Below are 17441 nucleotides of genomic sequence, written 5' to 3' on the forward strand. Positions count from 1 at the left end.
TTGAGGTTGGTTTGTTTAGGAAACTGCATAAGAGTTTAGAACTTGCTTTGGTGTTTTTCTCTGCAATTGCCTTCCTTTTCCGGTTTTGACAACCCGACGGTTGTTTTGGCTTTGGCTTTGAAAACATTTCCAACTGAAAAAAATATCCTACAGAGCGCCTCACTCGAAAACGTGGAGTAAAGCTTATGTTTTAGATAAATTATATAGTTCAAAAATTTATAATACATACAGGTTTCACAAACAAAATTCAACTGTCCTCACGTACGCAAGCTTGATTGGTGAATATACCAAAAGCTAACAGCGTAAACTAAACACAACAAACGCAAAAAAGCAAAGAGATTCAAACCCGCGAAACGCCGAGACGTGAATAACGTGGTGGGTCACTCAACGCACTAGCCACTACTGCACCTGTCACACACAATCGCATATCGGTGGCTAGAAAAACAAAGCGGAGGAAGGGGGCAGGAAGTTGAGTCACGTCACAACCCTTCCCACGTCAGACGACTGCTCCACTGACCTTGGTCAAGGATATCAGACTACTGTATTTCAGAACAGAACTCATTGGGGTAGATCTTCAGTTTTACCTTGAAATTCAACTGTAATAGTTTTGAGACAAAGTTCCTTTTTGAATCAATTTCCAAAAATTTCCCAAATTTATTCTTTTTTTACAATATTATGCCCCTCCAAAAGGCTCGAGTGTGCGGCTGCATACTTCGCACACCCCTCAGGCCGGCCCTGCATCAGCATAACATCAAGTGATACCAAGCTGAGATCATCCACAGAGAGGAACCACTGGTTTAAGAGGAAGTTCAAAAAGCTGCATATACAGGGTGTTATTCAAGATAATTAGGGTAATTTAGGTAATTTTAAGACGAAATGTTCAAATGAATATGGGTCCGCAAATCCTTCGTTCTCAAGATACAGGGTGTTAAAATAAAAAAAAAATTATTCGTAAAAATTTTAAATATCTTCAACTTAATTTTGTTGTAATTTGGCAATGGTATTTATTACATCAAGGAGCTTATTTAGCCCGAACGTGATTCAATTTATTGAGTCCAGTGGCGTCTCGAGCGGAATTTGAACGAATATTTTGGACTTAAAAATGTACGCCACTGACTTTTGTGCAATTTCCATTATTTCTTTGGATATAGCATTTAGAAATACAACTTTTTTGTCTCTTGATTTCTTTTCGTATGTTGCTTAGTTTTCAAGAAAAAAAGTCGACCTAATTGCATATCCCTGGACCTCACAAGGAATAAATGAGGAATTGAATGTTTCTTTTGGAAATTATTATTTTTACAATTTTTCATTATTAATTATGTAATAATAACAACAAATATTAAATAACATTAACATCTAGACTAACGAATTGCACTAAATGAAGTGATGGAAATGGCCTCCTACGGCTTCAATACAACCGTCTAGCCGCCGCATCATTGAATTTCGCACTCTTGTGGAAATACCTGGCGTATTTTCTATTATGTCACATGAATCAATGATTTTATTCAGTAAATCCTCTTCACTTTGAATAGCAGTTTTGTATACCCCAGAGAAAATAATCTAAGGGATTCATTTTGGGCGAGCGAGGTGACCATGGGTGTGTGCCTACTCTTCCAATCCAGCGATTATTTTTAATTTTCATCCAAAAATTGCCGTACCACTACACTAAAGTGTGGTGGAGCACCATCGCGCATGTACCACATACGGAATCTTTCCATGATTGGAATTTCTTCTGAAAGTCCAGGTAAAACAAATTCTAAAAACTTTCGGTATTCTTCTCCATTAAGTCTAGGTGGAAGGAAGTGAGGCCCAATGAGATGGTCACCGACAATTCCAAACCAAATATTAAAAGAAAACTGTTCTTGAAAATTATTTTCTATCAAGGCGTGTGGATTGTATTCAGCACAAATGTGATTGTTGTGGAAGTTAATAATTGAAATGCGAGAAAAACAAACTTCATCTTTAAACAATATTCGACTGGATTTCTTCTTATTTTACCGCGTAACCAATTACAAAAAGCTAGTTTTACAGGCAAATATCTGGCCAATAGAGCTTGCACACGTTGCATGTGATTGGGATATAGCTGCTGAGCTCTTAAAATCTGCCATACTGGGACATGGGTGATATTCAGTTCTTCAGCTTTTTTCCGATTACTGGTATGAGGATTTACTTCAGTCTCATTGAAAAAAGCTTCTTCAATTTGAACTGTTTGTACCGTTGCAGGCACACCAATGACAACCGTCGATCTTTTAAAGCTGCCTGTTTCAGAAAGTCGTGCATGGAGACGTACAAAAGTTCTTCTATTAGGCACTACACGCTGAGGAAATCTTTCATAGTAACTGCGTCTTGCAGCATTCGAGTTTCCGTAAGCCATTCCATAACAGAAATGCATATCTGCCATTTCACTGTTAGTAAATTGAACCATGTTTTACAAAAATTTTGTAAAACAATGTTTTACACATTTTTTATAACAATTATAAATTAAAATCTTATAAAGTTGACAATAACTGTCAAGTTGTTTATTGAATGCTGCAATCGTTTTCCAAGGCAACCCTTGATTATTATTTATGGTATTTTCAGAAGAGTGCGAAATTCAATGATGCTAGACGGTTGTATTGAAGCCGAAGGAGGCCATTTCCAACACTTGATTTAGTGCAATTCGTTAGTCTAGATGTTAATTTTATTCAATATTTGTTTTGATTATTACATAATTAGTAATGAAAAATTGTAAAAATAATAATTTCCAAAAGAAACATTTTTTAATTCCACATATTATTCCTTGTGAGGTCCAGGGATATGCAATTAGGTCGACTTTTTTCTTAAAAACTAAGCAAGATACGAAAAAAATTCAAGAGACAAAAAAGTTGTATTTCCTTAATGTTATAAATACCATGGCCAAATCACAACAGAATTAGGTAAAGGATATTTAAGATATTTACGAATAACTTTTTTTTTTTATTTTTATTTCAACACCCTGTATCTTGGGAACGAAGGATTTGCGGACCCATATTCATATGAACATTTTGTCTTAAAATTACCTAAAGAATCGTCTGTTGAATTTATGGTATATACTTAATTAACACCCTATATGTTGTCCAAGCCAATACAGTTGGATTATAATAAGATTAGAATGAATTCAGATAAAATAGAGCGGGTAAACTACTCACGAATGTGAAAAATATTAAGAAACAAGAAGTATGTGATTTTCAAAATTTAATCTAGATTTTTTTTATCCATGTATCTACAACAAAAATCATTTCTCAAGTTTTTGCGTCAGCAGTTGATGTGGTACAACTAACTTACTTTTAAAATGTTGTTGAAAGTACGCTATTTGGTCTTTTTTTACGTAAGTAGATATTGAGGACCTTTAAAGATAACTATGGATATGTATAGAGGTACTGAAACTTTTAGCTCATTTATATGCTTCACATAAAAAACCTACTCCGACATTTTCCAATTAGCTAGGCTCATTACTTGAAGAGGTCGGTGTCCTCAGGTATTGAGCAACTGCGTCACAAATTTTTCTGTACCCGAAAAAATTCAGTAGAATTCAGAGAATCAACTGCTGTGTAGGCATGCATGAAACAACCCAAAAACCTCCCCGTTGGAAACTCAAATGAACAAACGCCTACCTAGGGTCAATTCTCCACTGTTCTATATGAATGGAGACTCAAGCTCAGATCTTAATGACCTGTTGGTCTCATCAACTTAGATTCAGTAATATCGAATGTAAGTCGATTGTGGAAGGTTATAAACCCAAAAAAAACTGCATTAAATATTTTTTAATAACTGGATATACGTATCGTCAATAGTACAAGATTGACATATTAATTTCTCACTGGAAGGTTTTCAAAAATCTTTCGGTAGGAAATGTGTTAAAAAATTATCTTTTTTTTCAGTCGAAAATCTCCCTACTCCACGATGCTGTAAACAGTGGTAGACTAGAAGAACTGAAAACTCTCCTGAATGAAGAACCTGAAAAAAAGAAAAGAATGGTTATGGCCAAAGATGAAACAGGCGTAGGATTACTGCACAAGGCGATATACTATGACTTGGAGGATATTTACAAATGGCTGATCCAAAAATTTCCTTTCATGGTTTCTATGAGAGATTCGGTAGGTACATCAACATATAATCGATCTAACAATGTTATTCAAAAATTTCCAAAACACATAAGGTCACTGTAGCCCTATGCCCATGATATATCGATAATTACCACAACCTGCGAATCACAATACATTTCGCATTTCCTCTTTTCGAAAAGTTCCAGAGTACTTTCATCATCAGAATTGTAATTTCGCACTTGAACATATTCATTCAATTTAAAAATGTATTGCTTTGAAAAATTTATATTTCACCTCTAAAAATACCTCATCATTACCGACTTGAAAAAGGAGGTTATCAATTCGACACGTATGTATGTATTATTGAAACTGCAATAAGAGTATAATGGGGCTTCTGAAAAATACTCAATAATGTACGAGTAGAATTTATTCATATGTATGCATGTATGTGTTCACATATGTCCACGTAAATAATATGGCCGAAATCGAGCTAACCTCACATAACAAACCCTTGGAAAAAAATTGATGATAAGATTACTTTTTTCACATAAAAAAAGAAATACCTATATTGAATGAAGTTTTGTCAGTTATTTCTGAAGACAGTTGTTTTTGTGATATAAGAAGAACTGCGTTATGGAAGAGATCACAAGAGCTGAACTTTACTTTTGGAAAACAAGATGAAAAGAGCATGTGGTATGGAGAAAAAACTATTTAAGAGAAATAAAGAAAGCCAGAACACTGCGAAAATCTATTTTTCATTTGGCAAAACCAGAACATCAAAACCCTAAAGTCCTCTCACTATAGTCACACTTTTCTACTTCTTCATCTATCTTCGTTATCAAACCTACGATCAATTTGATATTATTAGTGTCAATAATAATAATAATGAAATCAAATTGATTTACATCAAAAAACGAATTATAAGTACAAATTATAATGTTTTGATCCAAATAGATTATTCAAAGAAAATGTATAGTCTTTAAAACGTCACCAGATGATACATATTCATTTTTATATTCAACATTTTATCAATTAAAGTTACTGATAGATTAGATTTTTTTTCAAAGAGCTAATTTATAAAATGCAGTAATTTTCTGCCCTTACTACATTTGTTTTATCTCTTACTACATTTATTTTATCATGAACTTTTGGGAAAAATGAAACCAAAACGGAAAATCAAAGCTACCTACATGGCAATCTACATTAAATTCAATTCAATTCAATTCAATTCAAATTATTCATTGGTTTTACAGATTATAGTGAAAGTAATATAAAACACGTCACAAATTACAAATAGGTAGACATTTCACATTTAAAACTGATAATTTTAAAAATAGAGTAAGTAAATTAAAATATATTATTGAATGAAAGTATCCAATTAGCTGAAATAAAATTCTTCAATATTATAAAACATTTTCGACAACAGAAAAGTTTTGAGATGCTTTCTGAATTTGAAGTCAGTAGTTTCCTTTTTAATTGATTCCGGGAGCTTATTGTAAATTTTTACGCCATCGGAGATAGATCCCCTGAGGATTACATTCAAATTATTTAGAGGTGTTTTCAGATGGTGGTTAAATCTAGTTGAATAACTGTGATCATTACTATGAGTGCTGATGTTTTTTTTATTTTTAAAAATGTAGCAAGATATTTCTAAAATATACAAGCAAGAGAGAGGAAGTATTTTCAGATTGGCAAATAATGGTCTGCATGATTCTCTCTGACTTTTATTCAATAAAGTTCTAAGGCATTGTTTCTGCAGTACAAATAATTTCTGAGCTGCAGATGATGAACCCCATAATAAGATTCCATATGTGAGTCGTGACTGAATTTCAGCATAATACATTTTTTTTAGTACGGAAAAGTTGAGAACTCTTCGTTGGCATTTCAGTTGGTATATTTTGCTGTTTAGTTTGTGTGTTGTCCGTGGGTTCTAGCCTAATTGGAATGTTTCGTGGTTCATTCAATGAAATACCGACTAATACGAAGCACATCATCGAAATACCTTTATCAGAGTTGAAAATTACTTTAAGAGGTAAATGATCAGACACTAGAGTAAAATGTCGACCATAAATGAATTTATGAAAACGCTTGACCCCATGAACAATGGCCAACGATCTAGCTCAATTTGAGAGTAATTTCGTTTCCCAAGCGCTATTTTGAACAGGTTAAATAATTCCTGACTTTACTAAAAGCTGTAATTTTTTTTCCACTTTGGGTCGTAATGCATAAGGCATATTGTATGCTTTTTCGGAAATGGGACTGGCATTTTCTTTTACTTTGAAATCTACCTCAAACCCAATTATTGGTTTGGATATATCAGCATCAAATACTGACTGAAACCTGAAGTTAAGGTCGCTGACATATTTATCTCTTGTCAATGAGAGATACTTTATTTGAAAATTTTCCTGCCAATTAGGAAACATAACATTCAACCAATTTTTACCCAGCAAAGGTGTGAAACTTTTGACGGACTAAACTACTGTTAGTGGCAATCTAAATGTTTGACCAGATCTGTTAACATTTACAGAACATTCTCCAATGGCTTTTATCTGTTGACCAGTTACTGATGATAACTTATACTTTACAGGTTCCAATTTACAATTTGGAAACGTTTCATAAAATAAATTATCATTATTAACAGTTTTGCACGCATCTGTATCAAGTTCAAATGATATTGACTTATTACTTACATCTAAACACATGTTATGAGGCAAATTAACATTACCAACTGACTCTATTTTATTCAAAGGATACAATTCACAAGCAACTGACTCTTCTTGACATACTTCTACAACTTCTTCTTGTACGGTGCGTATGCTGCCCTGTCTGCACATTTTTGATGTATGCCCCTGCTTCTTACATCGGAAACATGACCACTCTCTGGCAGGACATGTTTCAGGATTGTGGAACCTACCACATCTATGACACTTCGACTTTGAAACTTGTCTCCTATTCTGACCTGACTTGGCATTCCCTTGTGAGCTCTCATCATGTTTGTGACCATTTCCATACTCAGGACAATATGTCGACTGACTTGACTTCTGACTGAAGGACTTTGAACCACTGACTTTATGAATATCTTGCACTTCCTCACTATTAGCAAGCATTCGAGCTTCTCTTTCAGCTATCTCACTAGCCTGAGCAATAACACATGCATTATTAAATGTCAAGCCCATTTGAGACAACAGCTTCCTCTGCAAAATCTCTGACTTCAAACCACATACTAGCCTGTCTCTCAGAGCCTCCTCTAAGAACGTACCAAATTTACAAGTGCTTGCTAACTTGCGAAGTTCAACTATGTAATCACTTACAGTTTGGTCTGGACGCTGATTACACTTATTGAATCGGAACCGTTCACTAATTTTAGACTTTTCAGGAAGGTAATGCTTCTTTGATATATATATATATATATATATATATATATATATATATATATATATATATATATATATATATATATATATAAGCTGTTCGTATGTTTTATCACTGGGTGTGAGCGGACTAATTAAACTTTTGAGTGTTCCATACACGACTGGACCTGCTAATGTTATGAACATAGACACTTTCATTTCGTCCACGACGACAGCATTCACTTTGAACAAATGTTTGAACTCGTTCGACATACATTTCAAACTCCTCTGCTCCCCCTTTGAAGTGTTCAATAGATCCAATTAAGGCCATCGTAATCGTCGCCAAATGTGTTGTCCGTGGGTTCTAGCCTAATTGGAATGTTTCGTGGTTCATTCAATGAAATACCGACTAATACGAAGCACCGTTTATTATTAAAAATTCTTTTACATAAGTAGTTGAACATGTGGTCTGTACACCATTTTATTTCTCTATATCAAGTGTCAACTGTCTTAATTAACACTTGTCACTAGAGTGCGTTCTAATATACCACAGTTTGGACATTGTTTCTCTGATATGGAATTCCCAATCTAATGTGTCATTCATATTTATACCTAAAAATTTCATGAATTTCACTAGTTCGGACTTCCATTGTCTATTATATAAAATGATTCGAAATCCCTGAAACAAGTAAAAAAGAATAATTAAAAAAGAATAGTTGAAAATAACAATTATATTAAGCAACAATAAACCTGAAATGAAATGATAGTAAAATAACCTACAAGTAAAAATATAATAATTGAATAAATAAAAATTAAAGGAATGCAAAAAGAAAATAATAAAAATAAAAAAGTGTAGAGATTCCAAGTCACGTTAGTTCACCACTTTAATTTTTATTTATTCAATTATTATATTTTTACTTGTAGGTTATTTTACTATCATTTCATTTCAGGTTTATTGTTGCTTAATATAATTGTTATTTTCAACTATTCTTTTTTAATTATTCTTTTTTACTTGTTTCAGGGATTTCGAATCATTTCATATAATAGACAATGGAAGTCCGAACTAGTGAAATTCATCACGAAACATTGTCAATCACCTTCAAATAAAAATTTCATGTTTTCACATTGTTTCAATTCTACTTCTCCCATATTAATTTCTGTTTTCAATCCTGTTTTGTCTATAGTGAAATATTGAAAAATTTGTTTTACCAGAAGTGACATATAATTTGTTTGTTGAGAACCAAAGTATAATTCTTGGATCTAGGATCGATAGATCATCTGCGTAAAGTGTTAGTTTGTATTCATCTAGGTATTTACCAATATCTGCTATATATAAAGAGAACAAAATAGGTGCAAGGACACTTCCCTGCGGTACCCGTACACATATTGTCTTATACCATCAAGATAAGACCGAAACCACCGATTTGTATTTCCTCTGATCCCATAAATACAAAAAGCTTTTCTAACAATCGATCGTGTGGAACACAATCAAACGCTTTGCTCAGATCGCAGTATATTCCAATGGAGGAGGTCAACCTCTCTAACATACAATACTAATAGTTTCGCAAACACTGATGTAAGAGACAATGGTCTATAGTCTTCTGGTAAATTCTTTGATTCTTTTTTATAAAAGGGATCACCTTCGCTACTTTTAAGGACTGGGAAAAATCCTGTTTTTATCGAGGAGTTCATGATTAGACAAAATGGTTCAACTAAGTCCTCCGCAAATTCTTCAATTATATTGTTAGACAGGGCATCAGGGCCAGAAGAACGTTTGTTTATAAGTTTTGTAAAAATGTCTTCAATTTCTGATTCTGTAAATGGGAGTACCAATATTGAATCCATGATATTACTCTGAGTAGGGGCAACATTCCCTCCTTCATCTGGTATATTATGTATAACTTTCTATGGTGCATCAATGAAAAAGTTATTACAGGTGTTTGCCACAGTTACAGGTGAAGTGATGTCTTTATTTTCATGTATCAGCTCAATGTTAGGCTTAGATTTGGATTTATCTTTCAGTTCATTTACGATAGACTAGGAAGTTTTACTTTTGTTTTCGGAGTTCTGAATTATGTTCACATAGTGATTACGTTTACATTTTTCCACAATTTGTTAGTGATTACGTTTTCTGACTATAGTATTCGCTTAGTATTAGATACTGTTTCTGAAGGATATATAGATCTTTAAGCTGTGCACTTAACTGTTTCACTTCATCAGTTACCCAAATCTTCAAAACTGGATTTGATTTTTGAATTTGTATTGGAAATGCATAAAAAAAGTGATTTTGAACAACGCTTTTAAATTTATTGTATTTGTCATTACAAGTTTCATGGTTATATAGTACATCCCAGTTATCCTTTTTTAGTGGTTGGGAAAATTTTTGTTTGTTCTTTCTGCTATAGTTTCTACCTAACTTTATGTTTTTCCTGTCAACATATGAGTTATGATTCATTTTCACTGTGATATATCTATGATCTAAGAGAGAAGTGTCCTTGACACGGCTTTCTGTCTCAATATTTGAGAAAATATTATCGATTCTAGTGCAAGATTGTGCAGTTACTCGGGTATCTTGTTCTTCAATACTATTAAGTCCATATTGGGCAAAAATGTCTGATTCTTCCTCTCTCTCACGGGATAATGTTTTAAAGTCTATTGGATTGTGAATCATTGCTTTATCAATATCTGTAATAAAAAAGACAGGTTCTTTAAAAAAAAAAGTTAATGGTGGCCATGTTTTATCGAATATTTATCATTACATCGTCATAGTACACTTCGAATGCAGTACCAATTTCTTTTTCCATTTTTTCATATTCTCCGAAATATCAATTCCATTCGAAAAAAAAAAAGAAAAATGACATTTTTGGTTTTTCCGTATAACTCGAGAAAAGCGAGAGTACTCATAAATTTTCTTCGACCATTGTATTGTTCCCGATGACCTTTTTTTTCCATTCCATCGTCTTCGTATCTGATAACGGTTTAGAATATAGTTATGTTATGTTATCACATGATAAAAGAAACGGCCTGTATATTTTCACTTCATTTCAATTCAGATTGTTGGAATTATACAACTAGTGAATAAAAATAACATTACAAAATGTTTACTCTATTTCTCTTTGAAGTTCACCTCAAACAAATTAATCGAAACAGATTTGAAACAAAGAATAAGTATTTCATCTACTGTGTTTATAATTACAAGAGGAGGTGAGTATTATTATATAAAAATAATAAATATATGCAAATTGTTTTCAATTATAATGTATTAACTGATAAATTCTACAATTTTTATAGTTGATATTACCATTATTGGAGCTATAGAAACATTACTTTACGAAAAAATTACTTTAGTTACCATCTTCAATATTCAATAAGAAATATTGTAAAGCATATTAAAAACATATTTTTATGTACTGATTTTTTTTTGTTGGGCAGTTTTTTCTGGTATTGTGAAAATATTCTATAACACGCATTGTTTGATTCGTCCATTTCATGTCTTTGTTTTATGGAGATTCATTAGCGAACAAGAAAATATTCAAGGTTTTCTGGAGCGAGCTGATTCTCTCATATTATTGGACATTCCTTCCCACTCAGGCGCATTTGTCCAAACTCCTCCTATCAAAGTTGACAGGAGCTTCGTCGGGGGGGGGGGGGGGGGGGAAGGGAAGGTATTTTAAAAAAAATATGTTTTTCCAGTAACCAGCTGTCGCAACCCTACGAACGACAACCCTCAGAAGTCGAAACTTGTGCGAGCTAAGGATTAACAAGGTCTCACCTTTTAACGTGTGATTCCTAACACATTGCTCTAAACAATGCTTCCACCCCTTTGTTGTCAAACTTTTTTATTATAGAAACAATTTGAATTTTTTATTAGCTCGCCTCCTGATCGGGAGACCTTTTGATTTTTTCCACAGCATATATTTCATATAAATGCTGCAATCCTATTCCCACGTGGACATCCGGTCCACCCCAGCCTCTAACCAGCGTGAATGTGGGTAGATGTTACGTAAATCCAATTTAGCACTCCCTCGTAGACATCCGTCCCACGTCGGACTCTAACCGACGTAAATGAGAGTGCTATATTTTAAACACTTAATAAATCCTTTCTCAATTCAATATAATACTTGCACGTTCAAAAACGGTGGACAGTCATAACACAAACTGAGTTCCAACCACTCCAATAATGGAGTCCACATACCTACCTTCTTTGTGGACGGTCGTTATCGGCACGTCCGTCCACTGCCATGTAAGATACGAAACTCCGTTAGACACTTTCATTGAAAGTATTCATGAAAGGAGGAGGAACATTTTACTTTTCTTTGATATTCTAGATCATCAAGGTTATTTATAAAGTTTGGAACTCCAATCACGCGAATGAAAGTTTTCAATAGAATCGTATCAACGTTATTTTGCTGAAGATATATCGCTATTGAGGTTGACATCAAACTTAAACTTCAGTACATGATTTGTGGGATTTTACATTTCTTCATCTCATTCTTAAAATTTCCTAGCATCATTTCCCACTGTCACCTCACGCTGAAAATTCTTGCGAATCTTTGTTGAGATTGTAATATTGACAGAGGCTGTTTGGGCATTTCCAAACGTATTTTACCCGGCGGTGCTGGATGGGACTAATATTTCATCTGCATATTATATTCTGTTTTTGTGATCAGCTTAATGAAGATATTGTGGCAAGATATTGAAAATCGGGCTCCATCTATCTGACCTTGTAATATCGAACTGTTTTTCTCCACTTTCGATATTTTATTTCATCATGTTCAGTCACTCTCATTGAACCTGTCTTATTTCCCACACTTTTGTTGCTCTTCTTGATCTCTACTGTTGTTTCCATTGTTGGAGATTAACAACAAAAATGAATTTGAGCCACACGTCAGAATGGTCGAAAATAAATTCGGCAGAAAACCAAAAATCATCAGATCTGACAGAGGAGGCGAGTATATGAACACAGAAGTTAGGAATTTCCTGAAAAATGCAACTCACGGCGCCATATTCAAGTCAGCAGAATGGTGTAGCTGAACGAAAGAATAGATATTTAACAGAGATGGTCAGGTGCATGTTAATTGATGCTGATCTACCAAATACTTATTGGGGCGAAGCAACCATGACAGCAAATTTACTTGAAAATTTGGTTCTGACAAGGTCAACCAATAGGATCCCCTTTGAAGTATGGCACGGGAAGAAACCAAATGTAAATCACATCAAAACCTTTGGCAGTATTGTTTATGCACATATTTCTGAAGAAAAACGCCATAAATCAAGTGAAAAGGCAAAGAAATTCGTATTAGTTGGTGTTGAGATTACTTAGTTTGAATAGGTTACTGAGAGACCAATTTGCAGTATATATCAATAAACCACTGTAACTAGTTTTACTAGCAAATAATTTCGTTCAACAGGGCACCTTTATACACATAACAATGTATAATGTATATCTCTATATACTCAAATTCCTGAAAAGAACGCAAATAAGAAAATGAACAATTCAAACAAACATTATTCAACTTACGATTGTCCCTAATTCAAACAAATCTCAAAAGAGAATTTCAATATTAATCTCTTTCTTTCAATTTGACGTTTTTTACTAAACAACTTTCTCCTGTCAGATGAGATTTTTATATATACAGGATGAATAATAACATTGAACGATTAAAATTGAAATGCTCCAATTAGGTTCTACAAAGGGTTTAAAAAAATAAGAAATATGAATAATTATTGAAAAATTAATAAATGTTAATGGTTATTTCTAACAGTTGGTTACGAAGCTGGTTCCAAAGCATATAGACTTCTTGACAGAACCACTGGAAAAATCACCATTAGCAGATATGTACATATTTTGGAAGAAGCTCATAGCGGATTTCATCAAATGAACGAGTTTCAAAACACTAAAAATAGAAGTGATTGTGAATGTCAAAATGACAACAGTGAAGTTGAAATATCATTTTGTCAAAAATCTACAACTTCTGATGGACATATTCATGTAAACGCCGAATTTTCAACAGAAAATATTGAAGAATACTCTGCAGAAATGACTGATGAAGAGACTGGTATCCAGAAAGTTGAGGAAAGTGTAACCTCGAAAGAAAGTAATGCGGAAATCCAAGATGAAGTTCACGGTTTGAGAAGATCACAAAGAATAAATAAAGGTGTTCCAGCCAAGAAATATTCTGAAGAACTTTCAGTGGAAAACATTCGAACCGAGCCAAAGTGTAGAAATGACGCTCTACAGAGGAGAGATGCGAACAAATGGATCGAGGCAATGGACGAAGAAATACGTTCCATGAAAGATAATAATACTTGGACATTGACTGAATTACCACCAGATAAAACGGCAATTGGAAGCAAATGGATTTATAAATTAAAAACCGATAATCAAGGCAATATATCCAGATATAAAGCAAGGATTGTTGCTCAGGGTTTTTCTCAAAAATATGGTCTTGATTATGACGAAGTTTTTGCTCCAGTCGTCAAACAAACAACATTTCGTCTTCTATTAACCATTGCTGGGAGGAAGAAAATGCACGTTCATCATTATGACTTCAAAACGGCTTTCCTAAATGCGGATTTGAATGAAGTAATATACCTGAAACAACCCCAAGGCTATATTGAAGAAGAACAAAAACATTTGGTCTGCAAATTGAATAAAACTATATATGGATTAAAACAATCAGCTCGAATATGGAATTCAACAAGAAACAAAGTTCTCATTGATTTCGGTTTTAGAAGGGGTGATTATGATCAATGTCTCTTTACTAAGAAAGAGGAGGATAATTTCATTTACATACTGATATATGTGGATGATATATATTCATCAACAGAAATACATTCCAAAACTATTAAAAAATTTCAATATGGAATCTGCCAAACCAGCTAGCATTCCTTTGGATACAGGATACTACAAAAATAGATTTTCCACTGATGAAAAATTTCATAATGAAGATGTTTATAGAAGCGCAATAGGAGCACTATTGTATCTTTCTGTGAATACGAGGCCAGATATATGTATCGCTATATGTCAATTATTGGAAGAAATGTTAGTAATCCTCATAAATACGACTGGACAGAAGTAAAACGGATCATGAAATATCTTAAAGAAACTCTGAATATAGAAATTCAGTTGGGAAATCTTTCAGAAGGAAATAATATTTATACGGTTCTTGCGACGCTGACCGGGCTGGAGATAAAACTGACAGAAAGTCAAATATTGGATATTTATTCAAATACATGGGAGCAATGTTTGATTGGCGATGTAAAAAGCAAACTTGTGTGGCACTTTCATCTACCGAGGCAGAATTCATCTCCCTGTCAGAAGCTTGTCAACGGACCATATATTTGACAGGACTTTTTCAAGATTTTCAAATCGAGATCTCAGAGACGATTATTTTCGAAGACAATCAATCATGTCTTAAAATGATTGACAGTGGCAAAATGAGTGACAGGACAAAACATATAGAAACGAAATACAATTTTATCAAAGATCTGAAGAAGAAAAACAAAATTAATTTTCAGTATTGTCCGACCAGTTCGAAGTTGGCTGATTTTCTGACAAAACCACTTGGGCCTGAAAAGTTGTCAACATTAAGAAGTTTGATTGGATTGAAGACAAAAAATTCATTATTGTTGAGAAGGGGTGTTGAAGATTAACAACAAAAATAAATTTGAGCTACATTATATTTATATATTTTTGATTCGATGTTTCTATGGTTGTATGTTGATATATATTGTCAAGTTCAGTTGTTATATTTTACTAGAAATAAAAATTATAAAAAGTTTCCATATAGTTTTCAGCTATAATATCCCAAGGACATTGATAACTAACGAAATAATTTTATCACAGTTTTCGAAAGCACGTTATTTGGTAACATCCCGACGCCGAAGGCGGAGGGATGTTACCTAAAATAACGTGCTTGAGGAAGTTGTGATAAAATTATGAGTTATTTATCAATGTTCGAGGGATATTCGGTGAGAAAATTTTTTGCAATTCGAACAAAATTATTTATTGAACACACAGTTATTAAAAGAACAATTCGTATAATGATATAACTCCATAAATATTTTCCAAGTGTATTTTTTACTATTGACAGTATTTTTTGGTGTATTTTCTTCAATGATTTTGTCAATTGCCGCATCATTTTGAACACCAAAGCGAGGAAGTGACATTTTCGAAATAAATTGAATTACTGAAATGTCAAACAACTTTATTGTGTTGGTTGCTTAGCAATGTCATGACATAAGTGATAACTACCCGTGAAAACTATCCATGGGTAGTTATCAGTGTAATGATGGTTTCATTGGTTATTTCGACACACATGACTAGAAATAGACAAATTTGATAGGATAATTTTTTTGGCAAAAAATTTTCATCATAAATATAAAGTATCTTCAAACATCTATTTCTAACCTTTACCTTCTCCACCCACTATTTTACATCATGCTTTCGCGCATCGACATAACAAATGGTGTACGTGAAATTTATTGTTTGTGTTGACTCCTATAGTTTAATTCCATAATTGTAGGCACTGAATTCTCATTATATTATATTATTGCATTAAAACGGAAACATTGTTGTCAATATTGTGGTTCTATACAGGGTGTCCCTGGACTTCCTCTTTTCCTCTCGGAAATGTATAGATGGGGTCAAAATATCACCAGTACTTCATATAACTTTTTTTCCTAAAAGTCTTCGTAACCAAGTTACGGGCCCTCGAAGTTACAAAATGAAAAATGTTTTTCTTTGATAACTTTTCAAGTGAATATTCAAAATCATCCAAATTTTGATAATTGACTAAACAAATGAATTCCGTCGATGAGCTTTCATGCAAGAGTCAGTTGTTTTGCTACAAAGTCAGGAACGGACTACCCCCGATGGTTCACACCCCAAAACTTTGAAATGACAGATATTTTTCAATATTTTTCAACAAAATAAGGTTACTTGGACAATTTTATGAATAAAAGTACTCGTGTGGAAAGTCGATCGGAGCAACGAGTCTTGATAAAAATGTAGTTCTACTCGACGACATCAAACCCGCTCGTCCACCATTATTTGAAATGAATAATTATCAAAGCAGAAATAATAATGATAACGTTAATTCAACAACATTTATCCTGAGATGTCTACCATTATTCGAAAATATTAGTTTTTAAGGAAAATGGAAATGATAGGTAAAATGTTCATAACGAATTTTTATAATGCAAAAACGTTTAACTAACGAAACTCAAGAGCCTCAAGAGCAAACAGAAATGAAAAATCCTCTACAGAAACTGCTCGATATGACCACCTTCTCTCTCTATACATTTTCTTAGTCTGCGAAGACACCCTCTCTGTACTTGAAATAGCATTCCAGGGTCGTTTCGTATGGCTTCACAATGTAATGTTATTCTATTCAACAATGCATCTCTTGTGTGAATAGGTGTAGCGTAAACAAGGCTTTTTAGATGCCCCCACAGAAAGAAATCCAATGGATTTAAATCCGGAGACCGCGATGGCCATGAATATGGCCCACCTCTACCAATCCATCTATTGTGGAAAATATGGTTCAGATGGTCACGCACAATCAAACTAAAATGAGGAGGAGCGCCATCATGCATAAACCACATATCTCTTCGGGTTTGCAATGGAACATGTTCCAAAAGTCCATTCAAATCGTTCTGAATGAACTCCAAATAACGTTCTCCATTCAATCGGTCCTGTAGAACGAATGGTCCTATAAGATGGTTTCCTATGATACCAGCCCAAACATTCACGTTGAATTTCCGTTGGTGTTTGGTTTGCAATATCCCATGGGGATTTTCTTCGGCCCATATATGGAGATTATGAGAGTTGATAACTCCATCTCTACTGAAACCTGCTTCATCAGTGGATAAAACTCGATTAATAAAAGTCATATCCTCTCTTTGCCTATCCATGAACCAATTGGCATATTCCAGTCGTGCTGGAAAATCTTGAGGAGTCATGGCATGTACCTTCTGGATGTGAAATGGGTGGAGCAGTTTTTCCCTAATTATTCTATGAATA

The 17441-nt window shown here is 33.7% G+C and overlaps 1 protein-coding gene across 4 annotated transcripts in view; it reads left to right on the forward strand.

The window, feature by feature from the left end:
* The window catches only part of LOC111511520 (uncharacterized), a 108163-nt gene that overhangs the window by 11912 nt on the left and 78810 nt on the right, over positions 1–17441 (forward strand). For all 4 annotated transcript variants that reach the window (XM_074170416.1, XM_074170415.1, XM_074170413.1 and 1 more), the window contains exon 3: positions 3900–4115. In XM_074170416.1, coding sequence (XP_074026517.1) covers positions 3900–4115 — 216 coding nt within the window. The remainder of the gene's footprint in view (positions 1–3899; positions 4116–17441) is intronic.

This window comes from Leptinotarsa decemlineata, unplaced genomic scaffold (genome assembly GCF_025532065.1).
Source record: "Leptinotarsa decemlineata unplaced genomic scaffold, Ldec_3_MD MMD2_P_RNA_scaffold_9, whole genome shotgun sequence".
NCBI classification, from domain to species: domain Eukaryota; kingdom Metazoa; phylum Arthropoda; class Insecta; order Coleoptera; family Chrysomelidae; genus Leptinotarsa; species Leptinotarsa decemlineata.